Genomic DNA, 27,587 nt, shown 5'->3' on the forward strand with positions numbered 1-27,587 from the left:
ACAATTTTGAAGAAAAAACGCATTTTTTTTTTACTTTTTGTTATAATAAATATCCCCCAAAAATATATTACATTTTTTTTCCCCCTCAGTTTAGACCTTCTACATATTTTTGTTAAAAAAATCGCAATAAGGTTTATGTAAAAGTTATAGCGTTTACCAAATAGGGGATAGTTTTATGGCATTTTTAGTCATTTTTTTTACTAGTAATGGCGGCGATCAGCGATTTTTATTGTGACTGCGACATTATGGCAGACACATCAGACATATTTGACACATTTTTGGGACCTTCGTCATTTATACAGCAATCAGTGCTATACAAATGCAGTGATTCCTGTGTAAATGACACTGGCAGTGAAGGGGTTAACCAGTGGGTGGCAGTGTAGGAGTTAAGTGTTCCTAGGGTTGTGTTACTAACTGTTGGTGGCTGGGTTTTCTTTTGGTGAACACTGATCTCTGCTCCAATCACATGGAGCAGAGATCAGCGTCACTTGTTGCTAGGCAGAACGGGGAGATGCTGCTTACAATGGCATCTCTCTGTTAAGCTGCCCGTGAGATGATCACGGGTATGCTCACGGCGGTAGTCCACGGGACCCACGACCGGACTCACGGGGGTCCCGACCAGCACGCGAGCCTGCCGCCGGCACGCTCGCGATGGCAGGGCGGCATAAAGATTGGATGTACCTGTACGCCAATATGCCTGCCTCGACCATTCTGCCGATGTACATCGGCGTGCGCTGGTCAGGAAGTGGTTAAAGAGGCCGCCGATGGGCATTGATCAGGCTGCATTCATGGCAATGGTGAGGCTGCATATCGGCATTGATGGGCTATTTTATTTTTTATTTGATGTAAGCATGTTTCTTAAAAGGGGGGATTGTTGTTAAAAACATTAAAATGAGGATTGCTTCTCTGTTTCCTTATGGTTTGTGATAAATGAGACAACAAATGAGCACCCCTCTTTGAGTATCATTATAACAGCTGCTAAATTCTATCATAGATCATCTTTCCAGAAGCGCCGGATGAGCTAAATTTTATTTTGCTTAAAGGTTTTTTTATATTCATGTGTATCGAAATTAAATTTGTATGACCTTCATAAAAAAATACATATAAAGTAAACAGTGACATGCTTATACAGTAATATGATTGAAACATAATGTCTATTGCATAAGTGCTCTTGGCACAAAGTCCCATATTCACAATAGAATAAGCGTGCTTGAATGTGCAATATATACTGAAAAAAGTCCATGATGGTGTGGTAAACAAATCGCCAGGATAATCCGAAACATGAGGGTTGATTGAGCCAACAATCGTAAGCAGTAGTCACCACTGTGAGGGCTATAGCCACCAACAAGAATTGAAGAGGCTTACCAGAGCATGTGGACTCAATCGGCATATGCCCAATGGCTCTAAACAGGCACTGGTGAATAAATACCTAGTAAAGGGTATCTTCACAACTGATCTCCACAGGACTCTCCATACACCGATTTGAAAGGAACACTTGACTTCCACCGTCACCTCAAAAAAACTTTGATGGGCCGTCGGCTTTACATACAAGCATGGATCTTCTCTACAATCCACAAACAGTTTATGTCCACAAGATGGCAGTCAATGGCTCTAATAAAGGTGCACACCGATCACAGCCATATAAGTTGAACAAAGTTGCCTGATGGCCCTTCACTAGTTGGGCAAGCAAGTCTCCCCAGCAGTTGGTCAGACAATTTAATAATGGTGCAAAGGCAAACCCCACTCTTAAACATGTATGTGTGGATCAAACGCTCCCTGGGCTTCACTTTTTTCACTATATATTGCACATTAAAGCACACTTATTCGATTATGGATATGGGACTTTTTTTTTTGTTTTTTATGTGCGAAGGGAAACTTGTGCAGTGGACATTATGTTTCAATCATATCAATGTATAAGCGTGTCACTCTGTTTACTTTTATATTTTTTATGAAGGTCATAAGTATTTCATTTCGTTACTTGTATTTGAATATTGTGAGTATTTAGATCCATCTATATACTTTCGACATGTTCAAGGTGTAAAAAAAAGGTAATGTGTGACATAAGTTTGCACTATGTTAATACTGAGCACTGTTTTATTTTTATGTGTTATGCTTGTCCACTATAGGATTTATGGAGGTCCCCTTTAGGTAGGGCCTCCATGTATCCTATCCATTAGCGCTGCATATATATTATTGAAAATGTGGAATAGACTCCCTATAGAGGTGGTTCTGGCTAGCTTAGTAGATTTCTTTAAAAAAGGGTCTGGATTCTTTCCTAGGTGTAGATACTATAACTGGTTACTAACATATACTGTATAGGTAAAGTTGGTTCGGGGAATATTCGATTGCCTCTTGGGAGGGAGGGATATCGGGAAGGAATTTTTTTTCCCCTACTGGAGCAAATTGGATCATATTGGGTATATGGGATTGTATGGTGTATTTATTTTTTTATTTTTGATTGAACTAGATGAAATGTAACTATAGAGTCCTTGCAGATGGCTGCCTTTTTTTTTTTTTTTTTGACAGCTCTGAGCAGAGAATGGCTCTGCACTTGTTACATGAATCGTGGAAATGCAGGATTGGGATCCTGAGGGGAGTTGAATTGAGGTTTTGATTATTTAACGATTGTGCAGCTCTAGTTCATGTTAATAAATGCGCTTTTGCTGACCTTTTTTTTCTTATTCCCCCCCCCCCGCTTATAGATTGCTGAATTAAAACGAGGCGCAGAGATAATAGTTTGTACCCCAGGCCGCATGATTGACATGTTAGCTGCTAACAATGGTGAGTTTATTTAATTTCCTTAATGTGTTATGTATTTCTTCGTACAGTTATTGTAATAGCAAGCTTTGTTTTCTCTGAGCCACCATTTCAAAAGTTGCCCAAGTGAAAGTTTGGTCTCTTCCAAAAGGAATATTTTGGCATTCACAAACCTATACAGTGCCTTGAAAGATTGTTCATACCCCTTGAAATTTCCAGATTTTTGTCATATTACAACCAAAAAACGTAAATGTATTGGGATTTTATGTGATAGACCAACACAAAGTGGCACATAATTGTGAAGTGGAAAGAAAATAAATGGTTCATTTTTTTTTCTTGCAAATATCTGAAAAGTGTGGCATGCATTTGTATTTAGCCCCCCTGAGCCAATACTTTGTAGAACCACCTTTTAGCTACAATTACAGCTGCAAGTCTTTTTTGGTATGTTTCTACCAGCTTTGCACATCTAGAGTGAAATTTTTGCCCATTCTTCTTTGCAAAATAGCTCAAGCTATGTCAAATTGGCTGAAGAGCATCTGCCAATGGCAATTTTCAAGTCTTGTCACAGATTTTGAGTTGGATTTAGGTCTGGACTTTGACTGGGTTATTCTAACACTTGATTATGCTTTGATCCAAACCATTCCATTGTAGCTCTGGCTGGCTGTATGTTTAGGGTCATTGTCCTGCTGGAAGGTGATTCTCTGCCCCAGTCAACTATTTTGCAGAGTCTAGCAGGTTTTCTTCTAAGATTGCCTTGTATTTGGCTCCATCCATCTTCCCATCAACTCTGACCAGCTTCCCTGTCCCTGCTGAAGAAAAGCATCCCCACAAAATGATGCTGCCACCATCATGTTTCATGGTGGGGATGGTGTTTAAGGTGATGGGCAGTGTTCGTTTTCTGTTCAGTTTTGGTCTCCTCTGACCAGAACACCTTCTTGTACATGTTTGTGCCCCCCACATGGCTTCTTGCAAACTGCAAACAGGACTTCTTATGGCTCTCTTCTTGCCAATTTTCCATAAAGGCCAGATTTGTGGAGTGCATGACTAATCGTTGTCTTGTTGACTCTCCCACCTGAGCTGCAGATCTCTGCAGCTCATCCAGGGTTACCAAGTGCCTCTTGGCAGCTTCTCTGATTAAAGCTCTCCTTGCCCGGCCCATCAGTTTAGGTGGACGGCCATGTCTTGGTAGTTTTGCAGTTGTGCCATACTCTTTCCATTTTGGGATAGTGGATTGAACAGTGCTCCGTGAGATGTTCAAAGCTTGGGATACTTTTCTAATGCCGCGTACACCCGTTCGGAATTCTCGTCGGAAAAAGCTCTGATGGTTTTCCCATTGGAATGCCGACGGAATTCCGCTAAAACTGTCTTGCCTACACACAGTCACAACAAATTCCGACCACCAAGAACGTGGTGACGTACAACACATACGACGGGACTAGAAAAAGGAAGTTCAATACCTAGTAGCCAATTGCTTCCATCTTGTAGTTGAATCTGAACATGCGTGAGTTTTTGCGTGTCGGAATTGCATAAACACTATCAGAATTCGATAGCATGTTCTCAATTTTCCTGATGGAAAAACTTTTTATCAAATTTGTGCTGACGGGAATTTGGACAGCTAAATTCTCGATGGAGCATACACACGATCGCATTTTCCGAATGCTCTCATCGGTCTTTTGTTGGCTGAAATTCCGATCGTGTGTACGCGGCATTAGCCTTTACCCTGCTTTAAACCTCACCTTAACTTACTTTATCCCTGACCTATCTGGTGTGTTCCAAGGGCTTCACAGAACAGCTGTATTTATACGGTGATTAAATTACACACAGGTGGACTCTATTTACTTATTAGGTGACTAATTAGGTGACTTCTGAAGGCAAATGTTTCCACTCGACTGTAGTTTGGAATATCAGAGTAAAGGGAGCTGAATACAAATGCATGCCACACTTTACAATTATGTGCCACTTTGTGTTGGTCTATCACATAAAACGCCAATAAAATAGGTTTATGTTTTTGGGTTTAACATGACAAAATATGGAAAATGTCAATGGGTATGACTACTTTCAAAACACTAAGAACACTGCTGCAGTGTAAAAACACAGATTTTGTAATGGCGAGGCTTCGCTTTGATTGAAATAACGCAAACCTTATTAAAAGCAGTCCATATAAAGGGTACACAACTTCAAAGTAAGTGGGTTACAAACTAGCTGAGCAGACAGTCTTTGGACCTCTGTGTCTGCTAAACATATGACTGGTTGGGAAAACTTCAACATTGTTGCTCTGAATATTTGGCCTCTAAAATATGATCAAATGGATCAATGTAAATAAAACACAACGCACAATTTACTTTTCCATATCTTTGAACAAATGGTTTAAACAGATGCTGTTTGCTCATTAGTGTAATGTGAGTGTCTGTGAAAAAGACTCCTTTCTATTCCTCCCATCCCACTTGATACTCGCCTATCCAGATATTCCTCACCACCTCTAGCTTTATCTCAGCTGTGGGATACCCAGTGTTTTGGTGTTTGGGGGAGCATGTGACCACCTCCCTGCCCTGGCCAGACCCACTGATACTTGCCTTTCCAGTGATATTCTGTTGCTCCTCCCTCAGTCACAGCCTGCATCAAAATACCCATTGCTTCTTGGTTTGGGGGAGCATGTGGTCCCCTTCACTTTGTAACTTTCTTGATGGCTAAAATATTTCACTTTCTTATCGGACATAACGGGACACAGAGCCGTAGTAGTTACTATGTGGGTTATAGGCCACCTTCAGGTGATTGACACTGGCACGCCCTAAAATAAAGTGCACGTCCTATATAATCCCTCCCACTACTGGGAGTATCTGTTTTTTCGCCAATGTCTAAGGTGTTGGTCACGAGTAAACATGTGCTGAGCTCCTCTGGCACAGTCCTTGCTAGGGCTAGCCATGCAACCAGATCCATTCAAAGTGTCTTTTAGGCCAAATTGAATGGTATCTGGGCCTCATGTGCAAAGAAACTAGGTTTCTCTTTTTAGAGAGCTGGACCCCTGGCTCCAGTACTTTTGGTATTAAGGCCATAAAGTTTTACAGGCGGTGGTGCTATCACAGGTCCAGGATTGTGGGTTTCCTTGAGGATCCCCAGCTCCTGAAGGTTTAACGGTAATCACCGTGAAGGGTGAAAATTGTGTCTCTTGGTTTTACCACAGAAAACCCTGCGGTGGAAAGGTAAGGAGTTTTTCTAAGATATATTTGAATTTTCTTATGTCCTTTTAAGTTAGTAAATGTTGTCATGCTTATGTGTCACCAGTGGCGGCTGTATGGAGCACATACCTTCACGCTTTCTCAGAGAGCTCACATTGTGTCTGGAACAAACAGTTTCCTTTCCTCCAGCAAGCAGCAGACCTCCAGTAAGTCTGGGGGGTGGGGGTTTTCCTCCCCACCAGACACCCCCCCAACCCCCCCCAACCCGTGCCATTTGCTACCCCTCTTCAAAGAGGAAGAAGCACAAAATAAACTGTGTGATGCACTACTCGCTGGCTTCCAGGCTGCTCTCGCCATTTTACCCCCTCTGTAAGATCCCATAGGATCACAGGGCCACGTTTGCGCAGGAAAAACTCATGTTTGAAAGAAAGCAGGGGCGCCGCAGGCGACAGGGGGCCAGGGTTTAGCGCGACGTTGGTGTCCTTCAATGCCCAGCGCAGGAAAGAATGTTTTTAAAAAGCACTAGTGTTATTGCTGCAAGCTGCAGAGGGACACAAGAGCGTAGAGAAGCATGTAAAAGGTTGGTGACACAAGCATTCTTTTTGAACACATTTACTTTTGCATCAGGCTGAGCGTTAATAGCAGCGGCTGACTATTGCTCAAGCAATGGATGCGATTTCTTCTGGTATTACCTCTGCTTTGTGCTTCAGTCTATATTCAGAAGGGGGGGTTGAAACACCCCCCACAAAGGAGCTAAAAGGGTCTCCCTCAAGCTCTGGAAAGCCTACTCTGCAAATGGCATCCTCTCCTGAGGGAGTGGCTGGTCAGAGTGAGCTTCGGGGGCCATGAAATGTTTGCAACTGTTTTAAACACTGCAACCCCTGTTCATTTTACTCTTTTTCGTCAGCCACAGTACGTTTTTAAAAATAAGTTTAGTGACTTTAATCGCATCCCAGTGTGGTCAAGATGCGACAGGTTCTCTTTCATTTTCTTAAGACCCTCAAACTGAGGAACTAGGGGCAGGAGAGGACGATTCTCTACGACCGTGGTGAGGCTGATGATCCTCTTCTGAGGTGTCAATTGTGCGAGGGTCAGCTTTCACAGTTTGTATGATTGATACGTATTCTTGTCGAATGATCCACTCCACATTTATGTACCCTTAACTGAGTGTTTGAGTTTGCTAAAGCCTCCTCAAGCTGTGCATGCCTTTTCCTGTCCCCTGGGGGGGAAAATTTGCTAAGCAGGGTATACAAGCAATTAACGCTACTATATCCTTTGAGTAAGTTTGACTTTTCCAGTAGACATTACTCAAAGATCTAATGGATAAAGGTTGGAATTCCTATAAAAAAAAACACTTTTTTTTTCTCTGGCAGGTTGAGTGTGTCAGCCTGCGCTGACATTGGTTAATCATTGAGAAACCGGTTTTAACAGATGTGTAACCACTTACCGACCAGCTCTCCTGTACATATACGTTGGCACTTTGAAGATGGATATCTTGGTAACGGCAGCAGTTGCTTCCACAATTGAGGTATCCATCTCTTCAGGAGCCGGTCACGTTTACGATAAAGGTGGATTCTCCACGAGATCACCGTTATCAGCGGCGGGAGAGGTGCCACTCCCACCACGCTCTCCCATGCCCTCCGCTGCTTACCAGAGCCAGTGGCGGAGTCGATGGGGACCTATCCATGGCTGGGTATGGAGACGAGTGAGTGCGGAAGCGACTTTTTTTTACCCCAGATCTCATATTTAAGAGGACCTGTCGTGCTTTTTTTTTTTTTTTCCTATTGTATGTTAACATTCCTTGTAATAGGAGTAAAAGTGATTATTGTTTTAATATTTTTTAAAAAACCATGAAAATTTTTTTTTTTCCAAGTGCCCCATCCCGACGAGCTCGCGCACAGAAGCGAATGCATACGTGAGTAGCACCGCATATGAAAACGGTGGCCAAACCACACGTGAGGTATTGCCGCAATCGTTCGAGCGAGGGCAATAATTCTAACCCTAGACCTCCTTTGTAACTCAAAATTTTAAGGGTAAAAGTTTGACGTCATTCCACGAGCGGGCGCTATTTTTAAGCTTTACATGTTGGGTATCAATTTACTTGGCATAACATTATCTTTCACAATATAGAAAAAATGGGCTAACTTTATTGTTCAAAAAAGTGAATTTCTTCCAAAAAAAAGTGCACTTATAATGCCGCTGCACATATACTGTGTGTGAAAAAATGTATTCCAATGACCGACATTTTATTCTCTAGGGTATTAGGAAGGAAAAAAATAAGTGTGTGTGTGTGTATGTATATATATGTGTGTGTGTGTGTGTATATATATATATATATATATATATATATATATACACAATGTGTGTGTTTGGGGGTTCTAAGTAATTTTCTAGCAAAAAAATGATTTTTTTTAAATACAGCTTACCTGTAAAATCCTTTTTCTTGAGAGTACATTACTGGACGCAGAGCCTTGATTACATAGTGTTAGCTAGGCACGTTTGGTGATTGGACACTGGTTAACCCCAATTAAGGAGAATTTCTCCCCTATATAACCCCTCCCATATGGGGAGCACCTCAGTTTTGCAGCAAAGCAATAGGTAATCACGTAAAACCCATAGAAGGGTGGGAGCCCTGTGTCCCATGATGTACTCTCATGAAAAGGATTTTACAGGTAAGCTGTATTCAAAAATCCTCTTTTCTTGATCATACATCGTGGGACACAGAGCCTTCATTACATAGTGGGATGTCCCAAAGCAATGCTCAATTTGAGGGGAGTGAGACCCAGATCAGAAATATAGACCGCAAATGGACCAGAGGAGCTAAACTGCAGCCTGCAGTACACTGTGCCTGAAGGCGGCATCCTCTTGCCCTCTTACATCCACCCGATAGAATCTGGTAAATGAAGGGACTGAAGACCAAGTCGCAGCCTTACAGATCATAGCCATGGAGGCCTGGTGATGCACTGTCCAAGAAGCACTAACATCCCTAGTTGAGTGCACTTCCACGTGAAACGGAGGAGTCTTCCTCTTTATACCATGAAAAATAACCTGTCTAATCTGTCTAGAAAGAGTTGATTTTGTGGCTGCCTGGCCTTTTTAGGGCCCTCTGGCAGGATGAACAATCCATTTTCCGTATCTGAGCGGTTGTATGCAGATAGATACTGATTGCTCTTACCACACCAAGAGTGTGCAAAGATTCTTCTCTTGCGGACTGCGGATCTGGAAAAAAGGATGGTAGGATCACATCTTGATTCGAATGGAATCCTGAAACCACCTTGGACCGATGACGCATAACTACTCTGTCCCTGTGAATAATCAAATATGGCTCTTTGCAAAAAAGAGCCGCCAACTCTGATGCTCTCCTAACAGAGGATATTGCTATCAAGAAGACTCAATTTTTAGACAGAAGTGCTAAAGGAGCATAGTGCAATGGTTTAAAGGGTTGTCCCTGTAATGCAGACAACACCAAATTCAGATCCCATGGGCATTTGGAGGGAAGGCATAGATTAGAGTGTACTGATCTCATGGAATTGTAAGAGCATCTGACCCCTGAGCAAGGACATCTTTTGATCTTAACACAAATTTGTCCAGTTTCTTGTTGACTCTGTATGCAAACAGATATACATCCGGGGTACCCCACTTGTGACATATGATCTGAAATATGTCGGGGTGTAGAGACCATTCTCCTGGGCATAGTTGCTGGTGGCTCGCTTGCCAATTCCCCCCCATGGGATGAATACCGCAGATAGGCAGGGAACATGGCTTTATGCACATGCAAGAATGCGATTCACCTCCTTTTGGGTATTCAGACTTCTGGTGCCACCTTGGTGATTGATGTAAGCCACTGCCGTGGCATTGTCGGACTGTATCCAAATAGGATGACCTTGTAGCCTGTAAGATCAGTCCATGAGGCCAAGTAAATTGCCCGAATTTCTAGAATATTGGACTAGCGCCTTTCGCTCGTGGACCATCTTTCCTGCATGCATGCTTCTTCCAGAACTGCTCCCCAGCCTGTTAGACTGGCATCTGTGGTTACGATTTTTCATGGTAGTGGAAGAAAGGCTTTGCCTTTCGAAAGATTTCTGGTTCGCAACCACTAATTGAGGCTTTTGCGTATCCTTGTGGATAGGCATACCAGAAGATCCAAGGCATTTGAGGCTTCTTGTTCCAAGCCTCAAGGATGCTTCTCTGCAGAAGCCTTGAGTGAAACTGAATGATGGACATTTACTCTGATTGGTAGGAGTGTAGATTTACCACCTGTAAATTTTTTGGATGAATTTATCTAGGTCATCCCCAAATAGACTTTCCCCTTTGAATGAGAAGCCAGTTAAGTATTTTCTGCTTGAAAGCCCCGCTGCCCAATGCTTAAGCCAAAGGGACCTGCACATGTGTACCAACAGGAGAGACAAACGAGATGCCTGCTGGGCAGAATCCAGAATGGCATCAATCATAAAACACATCACCTGTGGAAGGTCTGCTTAGTTCTCCACTTTTTCACTGGGAAGGAGACTAAGCATCTGCTTAACCTGTTCCTTGAGGAATTGAAAGAAACCCACAGTTGCGACTGTAGGTTGGACTACAGCACCAGCCATGGGAAAGGAGGCTTTTAATAAAGTTTCCAGCTTCTTATCAGTTGGATTGTTAAATACCTGAGCATTGTCCAGAGGACGGGTTGGGTTTTTGTTCACACAAGAGACAGCCACATCCACAGATGGGACCTCCCATTTCTTGGTGATGCTTTCCTCCAGAGGATAAAGCATAGACAACCTTTTAGGAGGAGAAAACACTTTATCAGAATGTGACCATTCCTCTTACTGTGGTGATTAAAATTGTATTTCTATATACCTGACAAAGACCAGCTAGGTGTAACTAACGCAATTACAATACTCGCAAAACCCTTTATAAAAATGCTGCAGCATTAGGAGACAAACATCCTGACAATGACAATAAGAGAGGAGTTGAGACCAAAGTTCAGGAGTTGTCTAATGTATTGTAGGAGGGGCTGCATTTTATATGCACCCTCATCAGCCAATCATTGTATAGAACATGGGGCGTTCATTACATATCATTACTCATGTCATCTGCTTCTGAATCGCAGTCATGGGATATGTGGCCCAGACATATTGTGACACAATTTCTTTATTTAGACAGCATAGGTCGAGACTGCCTATGCAAGCTATATTTCCTTATGTGCATGTTTACAGAAAAACTGCTACAGTCTGCAGATACAGAATCTAAGCACAATCCCATATGAACTTACAAAGATGGAGTCACTCTGGTTCAGCCATATTACTACAATCCCCTCTAAGTCATGACAAACCAGGAACATGACTTCTTCTCACTGTGACATACTCATCCCAGTGGCCATAGTAAAAGTTAAGATATATTCTAATTAGCTGCAGCTGGGTTGGAAGGTCAAGTACCTCAGAAACCATGCACATAATAAACCTGAAGCAGGCATTTAAAAGTAATACCATAAGCAAAATCAGTACAACACAGATTGCAATATCCCCAATCCAGGATTCAGCATTGAGACCAAACCCCCCCCATGTTACCCAGGGGGCTCCCAAGCAATTATTTTGCTTTTTCATCATGTCAATACCCCCTCAGGCTCCTGAGAGGAACCATGCCCAGGTCATGTTCATTTCCAGAAACAATGACCTAGCATAACGGTGTTTGAGAGGGCATCCAGGACGAACACTAGCCCTGAGCAAGTGACGTTCCTCACTGTTCCTGAGAATAACCACTATCAGAACCAATGAGGCCAAGTAACACCATCCCCTGGAATCATTCAGAATCCATGGATGGCATGGTCTTCCACAACAAATGTACGTGCGGTTGTCCAAGGCCAGTGGCTGTCTGCTTAAGGACCTGTTGGACACCCTCAGAGAATCCTGCAAAAGCAAGCTGTGAAAGTAGCTTGGCCATCTCAGTATGGGGGTCAGAGGCATGCATGAAGTGTGACGTAGGGCACGATCTAAGGTGTCAAGCACTCTGGAGTTCCTGCATACTCTAAATGCACATCCCCTCTATGTCCAATAAGTGTGTTACTAGTGATTTTATCGGGTAGGCCACATATAACCTTAAGGCTCCCCCTAGAACACAGAGGCTGGTAGATGACATGTGAACCAATACATATACAATACAGTGCCTATGCCAGCATCCCTTTAAACAGTATACACTGAAATGGTCGAGCATGTACTGGACACACTACAACAACAATCCCAATATTACCCCCTGACCCTCACCCGGATCACCTTCTAAACATACAAAAATAGGAAACAACAAACATGTAATCTCAGCTGCATAGCAATTGTCCATGGAATGCAAAAGGGAGGAAGGGGCATGAAAATCCATAGAAACAAGTGGGAGAGGCATGATAGCCTTTAGGCCAAATAAAAATAGTCCCAAAGAAAAACTCAAAAAGAAAAGTCTCTTGGATGTCCATTAGATTTGCAGAAAAGGAAGGAAAAGGAAATGTCCACATTATAACTCTCATTCTGCTCAACTTTTTCCAAAACCTTTTAGTTCAATTCTGTGAACACTGATATGTACAGACATGAATTCTCTACCCCAAAACACTGCCTCTTTGTAAGGACAGAACTTGATATCCACAGACAGCCTGGAACTGATGCGTTGGGCGAGACCGGGGACTTTCGGCTGGCACATCTGGATCTTTTTCATGCGGTGCTCACAGGAATTTTGTACCCAGGTTTGCGTCATGTGGCTCCCCCTTGAGGTATCATTCGCAGGAACAGTTTCCAGCCGGAGTTCGCCTTTAGTCATCTGAGCACCTCCTATGGTATTTGAACAACAAAGATGAACAACAAAGATTTCCATGTTAAAGCTGCAGTCACCACTTCATTCGGACAGGATATAGGGCAGGGTATGGATGGGGTGTAGGGTATGACTGGGGTGGGCATTTCTTCATGTGAATAGGGCTGTGGGTGAATGCAGGCTGGCTGAGGCAGATACTCCTCATCCGACATGAGTAGTCACAGAATCTACCTGATCAATTCAGGCCTTAACCATTAGAGATATTAAAAATAATATTCTCAATTGACTCATAAGTAAAACATGCAGGAATGAAAATGTTTCTCAGCAAGGGTTTTCATTATATTTAAACATATAATATATTTAAACATTTTTTCCAAATCCAGTATATCAAAACTTTAACCACTTCAGCTCCGGACCAATAAATACCTTAAGGACCAGAGGTCTTTTTGCAATTTCGCACTGCGCTGCTTTAACTGGTAATTGCGCGGTCATGCTATATTGCACCCAAACGAAATTTGCATTTTTTCTTCCCACAAATAGAGCTTTCTTTTGATGGTATTTGATTGCCTCTGCGATTTTTTTTTTTTGCGATATAAATGGAAAAAGAGCGAAAATTTTGAAAAAAAAAGATATTTTCTTCTTTTTGTTATAAGAAAAATCGAATAAACTAAATTTTAGTCATACATTGAGGGCAAAATTTATTCAGCCACATGTCTTTAGTAAAAAAAATGTCAATAAGCGTATATTTTTTGGTTTGCGCAAAAGTTATAGCGTCTACAAACTAGAGTACATTTTCTGGAATTTACACAGCTTTTAATTTATGACTGCCGATCTCATTTCTTGAGGTGCTAAAATGGCAGGGCAGTACAAATCCCCCCCCAAATGACCCCATTTTGGAAAGTAGACACCCCAAGGAAATTGCTGATGGGTATGTTGAGCCCATTGAATATTTATTTTTTTTGTCCTAAGGGATTGAATAATGACAAAAAAAAAATAAAAAATTTTTTTTTACAAAAAGTTGTCACTAAATGATATATTGCTCACACATGCCATGGTTATATGTGGAATTGCACCCCAAAATATATTCCGCTACTTCTCCCGAGTACGGGGATACCACATGTGTGGGACTTTTTGGGAGTCTAGTCGCGCACGGCACCCCGAAAACCAATCACCACCTTCAGGATTTCTAAGGGTGCAAATTTTTGATTTAACTCCTCACTACCTATCACAGTTTCGAAGTCCATAAAATGCCAAAATAGCACAAAACCCCCCCCAAATGACCCCATTTTGGAAAGTAGACACCCCAAGCTATTTACTGAGAGGCATGTTGAGTCCATGGAATATTTTATATTTTGCCAAAAGTTGCAGGAATATTACAAACTTTTTTTTTTTTTTGCACAAAGTTGTCACTAAATGATATATTGCTCACACATGCTATGGGCAGAAGTCAAATTACACCCCAAAATAAATTCTGCTGCTTCTCCCGAGTACGGGGATACCACATGTGGGGGACTTTTTGGGAGCCTAGCCACGTACGGGACCCCGAAAACCAAGCACTGCCTTCCGGATTTGAATATAAAATGCTACCAAAAAACCTGTTAGCGATGGCAGGGATCAGGCCTGACTCTGCGATCGCTGCAGTTATGTGTTTAGTGTTTTGTAAGTGACAGTGATCGATCGATACTGCACTTGGGTGGGCTGGGCAGAGGGGCAAAACGCAGGTGCCAGCAGGTATTTGGGCTGATCCCGCTAACAATGCGTTTTTTTGGAACCCTAAACTGCTGGGGACGCTAGTATAGATCTGATCAGATCAGATATTGATCTGTTCAGATTCTATACCACTACGGGAGGTGTATGCTTTGTGTGTGGGTGTTAGCGGTACTGGCACTAACCTAGCGCTGCCTGGGGCGACGCAGACCCTGACCCTAAAACCTAATTGATATCACCCGCTGGGTGATCAGGGGGTTAAACCTTTATTGGGTAATAAATGGTGGGTGCCCTGATGCTATAAAAAACAAACTAACCAGAGTCACCCGTAACACTTATACGGTGATCAGTGGTGAAAGGGTTAACTAGGAGCAATCAGGGGGTTCAAATTTTTATTAGGTAGTATATGGGGGTCCCTGGCGCTATATAAAAACCTGACGGGGAACCTAAATATCTAACTGGCTAACCAGCGTCACCAGTGACACTTATACTGTGATCGCTGGTGAAAGGGGGTGAAAGGGTTAACTAGCAGCAATCAGGGGGTTAAAACCATTATTGGGTAGTATATCGGGGTACCTAGCGCTATAAAAACCTGGCGGTGAACCTAAAAAAATAACTAGCTACCTAGCGACTGTAGCGACACTAATGCAGCGATCAGAAAAACGATCGCTTAGTGACACTGGCAAAAGGGGGTGAAAGGGTTAACTAGCGGCAATCAGGGGGTTAAAAACATTATTGGGTAGTATATCGGGGTACCTAGCGATATAAAAACCTGGCGGTGAACCTAAAAAAATAACTAGCTACCTAGCGACACTGATGCAGCGTTCAGAAAAATTATCGCTTAGTGACACTGGCAAAAGGGGGTGAAAGGGTTAACTAGCAGAAATCAGGGGGTTAAAACCATTATTGGGTAGTATATCGGGGTACCTAGCGCTATAAAAACCTGGCGGTGAACCTAAAAAAATAACTAGCTACCTAGCGACTGTAGCGACACTAATGCAGCGATCAGAAAAACGATCGCTTAGTGACACTGGCAAAAGGGGGTGAAAGGGTTAACTAGCGGCAATCAGGGGGTTAAAAACATTATTGGGTAGTATATCGGGGTACCTAGCGATATAAAAACCTGGCGGTGAACCTAAAAAAACTAGCTACCTAGCGACACATGCAGCGATCAGAAAAATGATCGCTTAGTGACACTGGCAAAAGGGGTGAAAGGGTTAACTCTAGGGGCAATCAGGGGGTTAAATCTTTATTGGGGGGTGATAGGGGGCTACCCTGGACCTAACACTAACTGCCCTGACAGTTTTTACTGTCACAACTGACACTGAATGCATTGATCAGTAAAGAAATGATCAATGCAATCAGTGACACTGTGACTGGGGGGGGAGGGGGGGCGGGGGGGGGTTTGTGTGCCTGTGTGTACCTACATGTCAGTGTAGTGTTGGTGCACACTTACTTTCTGTCTTCTCCTCGTAGTCCGGTCAAAAAGACCGCCCCGAGGAGAATGACATCACTTCCTCCTTCCTGTGTAAACAATACACAGGGGAGGAAGCTTCTCATTGGCCAGGAGCGATCCAGAGGGGGTGGCCGAAAACCAACGGCCATCCCCTCATCACGGAGCGCTCCTGGACCGAATCGGACCGCCGTAACCAGCGGGAGGGGGTCCGATCGGACCCCCCCACCCGCTGGAAGGCAATCACGTAGATGTACGTGATTGTGCCTGCCTGTGCCATTGTGCTGACGTACATTGGCAATACGGCGGTCCTCAAGTGGTTAACAAAACTTAAACCTCTTTAGTTTTTTCTATTCCCGGGATCCAAGTGGACCCGAGGGACTTAGGACAGAACATTTTACCCACACACATATTCTGACTCAGAAGTATCCCAACTTTGCAAATATGTCTGATCATCAGCAACAAACAAAACATTGATCAACAACATTTCATCACCAACACTCTGACTGACACCCTGGTAATTCAGAAGGTAGATATCCAGAATAGTCATTCTGATTGGTTATTTCAAATAAATTCTTCCCATCACATCTTAGTACCCCATGGACTCAATATACGCAGCAATGTATCTTGATTAGTCATTTAATTTCTTCAAAATTTTTTTCAAATTTTCACCCTTCCTTTTACCAAAATCCCTTTATTAATTATTTTAATTCAATTTAACCCCAAACTTTTAGGGAAAGTATAACATGCGCCTAAACACAATATGAGACACCTTGTTGTGCACATTCCATACACACATACAACAACTCTCTCTCATCCCACATTCATCTGGCCATTCCATTCTTTCTTAATTTCATTCATAACACCGTCAAACCTTAATGTTTTTCTCTCTAGTGTCCAGAATTACACAACACAGTCACTTCTCTCTTTCTTTACTAACCAAAATTCCTCTAGCGTAGCGCCTGGAATATACAATTTCCCTTTTATTTACTTTCGATTTCTTAATTATAATATTCTCAACCCTGTCAAAATCAATATTTCAAATAAATCATTGTTAATACAGCTTAAACACTATTAACACAATTTGCACAAATAGCTATATTTGCTGTTATCAGAAAAAAACACACTTTAACTCTAATAATGTAAGGATAGGCAACCGCACCCAAAATAGTCTTAAAGTCAGACTCAAAAAATTTGCATCTGATCAGATTCCTTTAAAAAACAATTTTCCACTTCAAGTCCCTGACTCGCTGACTATGGAATACAAATATAAAAATATACTCCCCACAAAACCCGTGGTGAAAATATAGTTGAAGTTTGTTCCCCATTTCCACCCGAAACAAAATACAGATGAGTACCCTACCCTGTCCCTTTCACCTGCCCACTTTAGCAATGCTCTCTGTCTTAGCAGGATCATAGGACATATATCAACTACCCAACCATTTATCTGAATTCAGAAAACAAAAACAATCTTACTCTATATTGGAATTCCAAGACAAGACAAAAATTCACATACACATAAAATTAAGCATTACTCCCCATTAACCAGTTCCCTCTACCCATGTGTCCGTCTTATAAAACTGCGAACAGGGCGACCCAAGGACTGCCACTAACCACAGTCCACAAACAGTCCATGAAGCAGAGACAGTCGTGGGAGAAGTGTTTAAATATGTTCTCCCTCCGACAGAAACAGTCAGTCCATAAAACTGCAACCCTTTTGCCTCACCAGAGATCCATGTCAGAATTCACACCCCCAAACCCACCAGCTCAGGTGGAGAATCGGGGAAAGATGAGGGAATCTGGGGGAATCCGAGGGGGGGGGAAGCAGGAAGATTCATATTCTCCCTCTACCTAACTCAGACCCCCAAAACAGTAACCATGTCCCTCTGTCAGTGCATCCAGCAGCAATTTAATCACTGCCCAATAAACCAACATCTTGATGTCTCTATGAATCTCTGGTACCGTAATCCCACAAAAGTCTCACGAGACCCCAGCACCAGGGCTGCTCATTTCACGAGGTGGGGTGCTTTCAACAAGGTTTCTAGCCTCCCCACCAGCTCTCTCTCTTTTACCCTTGGTTGAACATTTTTCCCATGCCCGTTGCCGAACAGGGATCTGCACTGATCTGCACATCCCTAGTTTAACACCACCCTTCATCTTATAATCCAAATAAAACTAGCTGTGACACTTTAAAAATCCTTATTTTAAACAAAACTCTCTGTGTTAATTTCCTTACAACAATTTATCCATTAAAGGATGAATTTTGAAAGGAAAAAGCAGTCTGTGGGATCTTTCTGACCTCCAAGGAAGAAACAGAAGATGTGGCGGCTTCAGCAGAGGGCATTCTGAATGTGGAACGCACCAACTCTGTGTAATACTGGACCTGCCTCTTGAGTGCCTGAGAGGAGGAAACTCTTCTTCCTCTGAATCCTCCGACTGCTCTTGATCCCTATCCCTGGATAGGGATCTCTCATTGTCAGAAGAATCATCTGAAAGAGTGCAGCAGTGGGCGGGGATCTACCCCCTTTCCTGCTATCTATTAAGGAGGCTGAAATAAAATTCATAAACCTTCCCTCAAAACCCTCCAATGTAGCCTTATGGGAATGCTCCATGACATACGCTGCAACATTGGGAGGGGCTGAAAAACATGACAGGGGCACTGACTCATCCTGTGAGGCTGGCTCCAGTCTACAGGCATCTTTAGGACCCCTAGACGTAGGCAGTGATGACTTTGTGCCTTTACCTCCCGCTGAAACACTCTTAAGAGGAGACATAGTCCAAAGCTACAAAGCAGAGGTACTAGTACATATGCAATCGCTGTTGTGGTAAAAGTCTCACAATTCACATATATGCTTAATACTGCACAACCTGATGCCGAGTAGGTGCCTGGATCCAACCACTTAGGATGATTACTGCCCACACTCTGTGTCCACCTGTTTACAGAGCTCTGACGCTCTGGACGGTGAGGAGGAGGAGAATAGGACCGCCGTAGAGCACCCGCTGGACCCTCAGACTATGTGGGACCCCCTTATAATTCATCACCTGTGGTAGAGCTGGCATCGGAGGAGGTGAACGGTCTGGAGACTGGCTTCACTGTATGTATCCTGGAAAAGGCACGTAAGTAAACACCAGGTTGCTCTGTACTCCCTCTAGTGGCGGAAACCAGGTAAGACATGCAACTACTCTGAAGAAATCCATAATATGTAATATATATAGGATTAACTTCTCTTACCTGTCCCCACCACAGGAACTGCTGAGAACAGACAGATTCCAGCCTTCACCAATCACGGCGGGTAGCATTGTGCCAATCTTCATGTTTTTTTGGGTTCCTACTCAGAGGAACCTCTTACTTGGACCTGTAAAAGATTCTGCCAGAACTTTCGTGCCACTGTTTTAATAGTACACCAAGCCTGGTTTTCTCAGATCCCAGTCCTCTAAGGAGAGACTTGCAGGCAAAACTATTGTTTCTTAGGATGACGACGCCTGTGTACCATACCATCTTGGAAGTAAAAATATCAGCCCGAGATATGGATCTGGTTAGCATAACCCTTTAATCCCCCGCAAGGACCTGACTAAAGCTTTGTTCACAGCACATGCATTATGTGACCAACCACCTTAGACACTGGCAAAAAATCAGAGGTGCCCCCCATATGGGAGGGTTTATATAGGGGAGGAATTCTCCTTAATTGGGGTTAATTGGGGTTAACCAGTGTCCAATCACCGAAGGTGCCTATCTCACCCACTATGTAATGAAGGCTCTGTGTCCCATGATGTATGATCACGAAAACTGTTTTAAACTTGTAAACACCAAAATCTCAAAACAAGGCTAGTCCTTAAGTGGTTAAGGTATCCTACTCAGCAGGTGCAGGAGGCAGCTTTACGCTTGCAATAATTACTGTGACCGATTACGCCTTCGCTAAGCATCATGCAAAAGGCTCCTGGCTAGTCTTCCCTTTTGCGGTAAGATGGCTATCTGGGGATATTTTGGCTATATCCACAGAATGTAATTGTGCTTTTTATTTCAAAGTTCCTTCTGTGCCAGAGGCATCAGCCTCCAGGCAGTCGCAGCGGCCTCCGCCATCAGGTTCAAAGGATTATGTCAGGGTTAACCCCAGGAACAAAAGGGGTTTTGAGGGAGGAAGCTTACAAGATAGTGTAGCCTCCTTTTTATGAGGTGCCCCCGCTTGCTCAATAGGGAGATTTCTTTTACAGTTCTCGGGGATATGGCAGAAGGAATGTCAAGACGAATTGGGGACTTCCTCAATAGCTCCAACGTACAAACTGGAGTTCCAAGAGTTTGTCTCCTCGTTTTCTCAGATCAAATGTTCCTAAAGATCCAGAGAAAAAATAAATCTTTCTCTCTAGCATTGGACTATGTTTTGGCATAAAGTGTTCATGGTGGGCCCCATGCAAGAGCAGAGATTGGGAGTTGGTTGACTCTAAATGGACATTCTAGATCTCAAAAATCTAAAATTCAATTTGTAAATATAATCGCTCCCTTTTTGCATGAAGAGGCATATCTCCATATGCCTATTTCCTCGCTCACTAGTATTTTCTTTCAAAGTGGAAAATCTTCTTTTCTTACCTCGGGACACAGAGCCATAGTAATTACTATGTGGGTTATATCGGACTGACAGGCGTGTACTATATAACCCCTCCCATTACTGGGGGGGGGGGGGGAGTCAGTTTTTTCGCCAGTGTCTAAGGTGTTGGTCACGAGTAAAGATGTGCTGTGCTGAGCTCCACTGGTAGTAATCCTTGCTGGGGCTAGCAATGCTGACCGGATCCGTTCTGATGTCTTTTCATGGGCTAAATGAATGGGACCCAGGCCTTGTGTCCAAAGAAACAAGCTTTTGCTTGCAAACGCTTTTCTTTGAGAGCTGGGCCCTGGGTTCCAGTACTTTTTGATAGTGAGACCATAAAGTTTTTACTGGCAGAGTGCTGTCGCAGGTCCAGGATTATGGGTAACCTGAGGTTCCTCGGTTCCTGAAGGTTTCCTAAAAGGTCTCGGAGCTCACCGTTAAGGGTGAAGATTGGGTCTTTATCGCTGATAAAACCCAGCTGTGAGGATAAGGTGAGTGAGATTTTCTCAGGAATTTCTCCAATGTATGTTGTCATACCTATGTGTCAACACTGGGGACTGTATTGAGCACTCACTGACCCGACGCTGGAAACCGCAGAAGCCTTCATCCTCCTCTCTTCCAGTCAGGACAGACCCTCTGGTAAGAAAGGAGGGGTCTGGTCTCTTCCTGTGCCCCCAGATTGGCTTTATTTCCCTTCAAGGAACATGCCAAGACAGTTGACTCTTTTTTGCAAAAAATTTTTTATAAATAAAGGGCAGACTGCGGCCGCTCGATGGAGGATTTACCCCCTCGCCATGCTGCAGACGCCGCTCATGCAGGAAAATGCTCTCCTTTGAAAAGGAAAAGGTGGGGGGCGCGTATGCCGCACAAGGGGGGTGTGGCTAACGGCATCAGACGCTGGCCACACATTAAGGAAGTGTTTAAAGCACTGAGTGAAGCTGCTGCCTGACAGGGGGACAGAGAAGAGATGTTGGCTGGATCAGGTTTGACACAGGCATTTCCCGTTGACACGTTGTACTGTAAAGAGGCTAGGATTAATAGCAGCTATTGTGCTGTACTATAGCCTAGCAAGTAGGGCTGCAACTAACGATTATTTTCATAATCGATTGGTTGGCTGATTATTGTTTCGATTAATCGGTTAATAACCTTTAAAAACAAAAAAGTGGGTCAAATTGACGTTCATTTTCAACCACAGTGATGGGAAAATTTGGAAATAGAAAACTGCTTTTTCAGACAGTGTGTGGTTTTTAACATTCTGTTTTTTTTAAATTATTCTGAATGAAAACAAGTGAAAATTTGAAACAAAATTCTTTAATTCAGCGAATGTACAAAGTATTTACGTCTGAATATTCTCATCTGAAAATTGATCCGTGAGGCCAGCATAAGGCTCGGTACACACCTATGCAGTTTGCTTTTGATCTTTTTCTGCTGTGGTTTTTGCTGTGCATTTTTGATTTCTGCACACGTGATTTTACTGCAATTTGCGGTTTTGCATTTTTTGTGGGCAGATTAAAAAACACAAATTGCTTCAAAAACGCTTTACATGCATTTCTGCAGCTGCACCGTTTTGCATTTAAAAGTCCCTGACCCTTTCCAAATACGCTGAAAAAAAGCACAGATATGAACCTGTCCGATAGGAAATCATGTAAATGAACTGTGGTGCGTTTCTGAAAAAAGCACCAATAAACATATAGATGTGAACCAGGTCTAAAACATTTAGCAACATAATAGGGTTAAAAAGACTAAAATGAGCCCTTTATAGTAAAAAAAGCAGATAATCACTTTAACCACTTGGCGCCCAAGCTACGTCATATGACGTGGGCTTTGTGGTGTAATATCTGAATGATGCCTGAGGCCACAGACAAGATTCAGATATCGGCATTTTCAGCCGGCGATTCCCTGCACCATAAGAACGATCATAGCGGCTGTTCTGCTGCTTGATCGTTCTTACGGGCGCGGGAGGGGACGCTCCCGCCGCCCTCCGGTGCTTGTACCGACTCACCGCTTCCATTGGTGAGTCAGTCACAGGATTCGCTGGCCCCCGGTTGATACCATAGAGATTTCCGGCGGACCAGATCGTCACCGGAGTCTCTGATCGTTCGGTGGCTGGGCGCGATGTTATGACTTCACGCCCGGCCTCTGCATTCAAATTAACAGCGCCGTTTTGGCTGGGAAGCCAGGATCTTTTTATTTATTTTTTATTTTTATTTTAGGCTTCCCAGCCTAGAGGTGAGATGTGGGGTCTTATTGACCCCATATCTCACTGTAAATGGGTCCGATCGTGTCATATTCCTATTACAAGGGATGTTTACATTCCTTGTAATAGGAATAAAAGTGATCAATTTATTTTTTATTTTATTAAAGTGTCATAAAAAAATAAAAATAAAATTAACAATAAAAAAACACTTTTAAGCGCCCCTGTCCCCGTGAGCTCGTACGCAGAAGCAAATGCATACGTAAGTCCCGCCCACATATGAAAACGGTGTACAAACCACTCATGTGAGGTATCGCCGTGAACGTTAGCGCGAGAGCAATAATTCTAGCCCTAGACCTCCTCTGTAACCCAAAACAAGTAACCAGTAAAAATTTTTAAAGCGTTGCCTATAGGGATTTTTAAATGCCAATTTGGCGCCATTCCACGAGCGCGTGCAATTTTGACGCGTGACATGTTGGCTATCTATTTACTCGGCGTATCTTCCTCTTTCACATTATGCAAAAAAGTTAGGCTAACTTTACTGTTTTTTTGTTTTTTTAAAGCATGAAGCGTGTTGCGCAAATACCGTGTGAGATAAAAAGTTGCAACGACTGCCATTGTAGTCTCTAGGGTCTTTGCTAAAAAAAACATATATGTTTGGGGGTTCTATGTAATTTTCTAGCAAAAAAATTATGAATTTTACATGTAGGAGAGATGTCAGAATTGGCCTGGATGTGAAGTGGTTAAGGAGTATTTTTTTTTTTTTTTTTTGCTGTAGAACTGTGAAAGTAATATTTACAGTAGCGATTATTTGCTCTCTTTGTACTATAAAGGGCTTTTTTTTAACCCCATTATGTTACTGGCCGATTAATCGATTTATGAAAATAATAATCGATTAATTTCATAATCGATTCATGGTCGATTAATCGATTAGTTGTTTCAGCCGCACTAGCAAGTTTACATTCTTTTGCTTGTAGTGCCTCTGCTTTGTGCTTTTAAGCTATGAGTGGCAAAGGGACCAGGAACTTCTCTAAGGGTTCTAAGGGGTCAATGGTTACACAACAAACTAAAACCATTTCCAAAAGAATGTCATCCTCCTCTGAGAGTGATGCGGCCAGTCAGATTGAGCCGTCAGGGGAAACTGTGCTTGCAGTCGCACAAGACGTTTCAGCCCCTGAGTATGTTACACGAGAGGTTTTGTCTTCTACCATTGCCAATTTGGAAAAGAAGATTGATGCTATTTTATCCCTCCATAGTGGGGTTAAACGTGGCAGATCCCCATCTATTGCTCAAGACCCTCCTTTGGAGGTTCAGGCAGAATTTCCCAAAGATTTGGAAGATACTGGTTTATCCTCTTCTGAGGATCCTAATATAGGAGTAACATCACAAGACAGCTTGCTTGTGCACTCTTACTAAGTTGGTTCGTTCTACTTTTTTGCTGTCTGCAGCGCAGGCTCTTGATGATCTCACTTCTAAGTTGGGATCATTAAAACCTCCTCCGTCTGGGGATGCCTTTCCTATTCATGCATGGCTAAGGACGCTTATGTATGCTGAATGGGAACATCCGGATAAACAATATTATCCACCTAAGAGATTCTCCACACTTTATCCTATGGAAGAAGATTTCTATAAGAAATGGGGGTTCCAGCGGTTGATGCTGCGATTGCCTCAGTGAATAAGAATCTCACATGTCCGGTTGATGCGCTCAAGTTGAGGAATCCAGCAGATAAAAAGTTGGAGCTTCTTTCTAAAAAAAATATGGCTTTAGTAAGTTCAGCAGTGCAGCCGGCTCTTGCTGCAATTGGTGTATTCCAGTCCATTAAGAAACAGTTTGAGGAGATGCTTAAAGTTCTGCCTGATGAACAGGCCCAACATTACTCTGATTTTACGTTTCACAGTAGACCCTATCACCGTGGGAATATCCACGATCGTGTCACAGAGCTCAAGAACCGGGAGGGTTCTGCCTAGTGACGGCACACCGATCGTCTGCTCCCTGTCATCGGGAGCAGCGACCAGTGTGGTGTCACACAGCCACATCCCCCCCATACAGTTAGAAGCATGCCCCTAGGAACACTTAACCCCTACACTGCCACATAGTGGTGAACCCCATTCACTGCCAGTGACATTTTTACAGTAATGCAATTTTATAGCATTGATCGCTGTCTTAATGCCAATGGTCCCAAAAATTTGTCAAAATTGTCCGATGTGTCCGCCAAAATGTCGCAGTCACGATAAAAAAAAAAATCGCTGATTGCCATTACTAGTTAAAAAAAAAATGTATAAAAATTTGTAGACGCTATAACTTCTGCGCAAACCAATCAAAAGCTTATTGCGTTTTTTCTTTACCAAAAATATGTAGAAGAATATGTATCAGCCTAAACTGAGGGTAAAAAAATGTTTTTTATATATTTTTGGGGGATATTCTAGCAAAAAGTAAAAAAAATTAGTTTTTTCTAAATCGTTGCTTTTTTTATAGCGCAAAAAATAAAAACCGCAGAGGTGATCAAAGACCACCAAAAGAAAGCTCTATTTGTGGGGAAAATAGAATGCTAATTTTGTTTGGGAGCTATGTCGCATGACCGCGCAATTGTCAGTTAAAGGGAGGCAGTGCCGAATCGCAAAAAACACTCTGGTCAGGAAGGGGGTAAATCCTTCCAGGGCTGAAGTAGTTAAGCGGGCTTCTTCTCCTGTACCAGGGACATCATCCTCTAGGCCAGTGATGGCGAACCTTGGCACCCCAGATGTTTTGGAACTACATTTCCCATGATGCTCCACTACACTGCAGAGTGCATGAGCATCATGGGAAATGTAGTTCCAAAACATCTGGGGTGCCAAGGTTCGCCATCACTGCTCTAGGCAGTCTCGATGGCCTCAATCGTCAGGTTCAAGGGGAAAACCCCAAAGGCAGTTCCATGGTCAGAAAGCCCACAAAACAGAGTGCTAAAGCCTCCTTATGAAGGGGAGCCCCTGTTCGCTCTGGTGGGGGGGAAGGCTCCTGCAATTCTCAAGGATCTGGCAGGGACAATGTCAAGACAGATGGATGGCTTCTGTTTCTCTAGGTTACAAACTAGTTCCGAGAGTTTCCGCCTCCTCAGTTTCCAAGATCAAATGTTCCCAAGGATCCAGAAAAGAAGCCTCTCCTCCTAGCACTGGATCATCTATTATCCAAGTCGGTGATATCAGAAGTTCCCTTAGAGGAACAAGGCACAGCTTTTTATTCAAACCTCTTTACGGTTCCAAAACCAAACTGGGAAGTAAGACCTATTCTAGATCTCAGATCTGAATCGGCACTTGAACATCCGATCCTTTCGCATTGAGTCAATCCAGTCAGTTGTAGCCATCCTCCAAAGAGGGGAATTTTTGGCTCCTATCGATATCAAATGCATATCTCCACGTGGCAATATTTCCCACTCACCAGATATTGCTTCGAAGTATAAAATCATAATTTTCAGTTTTTGGCCCTGCCATTCGGTCTAGCCACAGCACCACAGATGTTCTCAAAAATTCTGGCACCTCCTTTAGCCAGATTAAGGGCACAGGGCATAATGGTCCTAGCCTACTTTGTTGATCTGCTTTTAATATAGATCATTCAGTTTCAGGGCTAAACCACAGTCTGGTCACAACGGTAAACTATCTGGAATCTCTAGGCTGGATTCTTAACCTAGACCCCCAATCCCTCCATAAAGTGTACCTGTCACCACCTATTACTGTCACAAGGGATGTTTACATTCCTTGTGGCAGCAATAAAAGTGATCTTTTTTTTTTTTTTTTTTAAACAATTTATTCATTTAAAAAAAAAAATATTTTTTAAAGCGCCCACCATCCCCGCGAGCTCGCGAAGCAAAGAAAACTCATACGGAAGTCGCGTCCGCATATGTAAACGGTGTTCAAATCACACATGTGAGGTATCACCGCGATCGTCAGAGCGAGAGTAATAATTCTAGCACTAGACCTCCTCTGTAACGCTAACCTGGTAACCGTAAAAAAAAATTAAAGCGTCATCTAATGAGATTTTTAGGTACCGGACTTTGTCGTCATTCCACGAGTGCGTGCAGTTATATAGTGTGACATGTTTGGTATCTATTTACTCGGCGTAACATTATCTTTCACATTATGCCAAAAAATTGGACTCATTTTACTGTTTTTTTTTTTTTTTTTAATTCATGAAAGTGTCCCTTTTCCCAAAAAGTTGCGTTTTAAAACACCACTGCGCAAATACCGTGTGACATAAAATATTGCAACAATCGCCGTTTTATTTTCTAGAGTCTCTGCTAAAAAAATATATATCATGTTTGGGGGTTCCAAGTAATTTTCTAGCAACAAATATGGATTTTAACTTGTAAATACCAAATGCCAAAAATAGGCTTAGTCATGAAAGGGTTAAACACCTTGGAAGATCCTGTCATGGCGATTTTTTTTTATTTTTTTTGTATAAGAGGTACTTCACACAATTCCACCCATTGTGTTTTGAAATGGGTGATGAGGGCGTGTCTAATTTAAAGATATCGGTAGAATGATTGGCTTGGGATGCCAGACTCTCCCCTCAGTTCTTCAAATGACTTCAGGGTACTCCCTTCATATAGTTGCATGAGTTTTCCAATACCGCAAGCCTCCCACTCATTTATTTTACCCATGGGGATTAAATCTGGAAACATTTGTTGTCCCGGATTGGAGTATATTCTGTTAACCCCATATAACCCATTACTACCCTAACCTCCTGCCATACGTTTGTTACTAATTTTAATGTGGGGGGACTGGGGGATAGGGAATCTGCTTCCAGAGCTTCCAGCAAGCTACTGTACTTGCAACATCATTCAAACATTTTTATTGCTCTCCCCCTTGTATGTTACATCCCCGAAGATGCTGCAGCTGGACAGCCAAAAAATAGCTGCGCCGATGTGGCACTGCTGCTCTTCCCTCTTTTATTGGTAGCTGCAACA

General features: G+C 42.8%; 1 protein-coding gene across 1 annotated transcript in view; it reads left to right on the forward strand.

Annotated features, from left to right (window-relative positions):
- DDX46 (DEAD-box helicase 46) overlaps positions 1-27,587 on the forward strand; it is a 416,812-nt gene that overhangs the window by 199,007 nt on the left and 190,218 nt on the right. The window contains exon 12 of the mRNA XM_077473955.1: positions 2,703-2,781. Coding sequence (XP_077330081.1) covers positions 2,703-2,781 — 79 coding nt within the window. The remainder of the gene's footprint in view (positions 1-2,702; positions 2,782-27,587) is intronic.

This window comes from Lithobates pipiens, unplaced genomic scaffold (genome assembly GCF_037356315.1).
Source record: "Lithobates pipiens isolate NorthernLeopardFrog02 unplaced genomic scaffold, aLitPip1_a1.2 Scaffold_8, whole genome shotgun sequence".
NCBI lineage: Eukaryota > Metazoa > Chordata > Amphibia > Anura > Ranidae > Lithobates > Lithobates pipiens.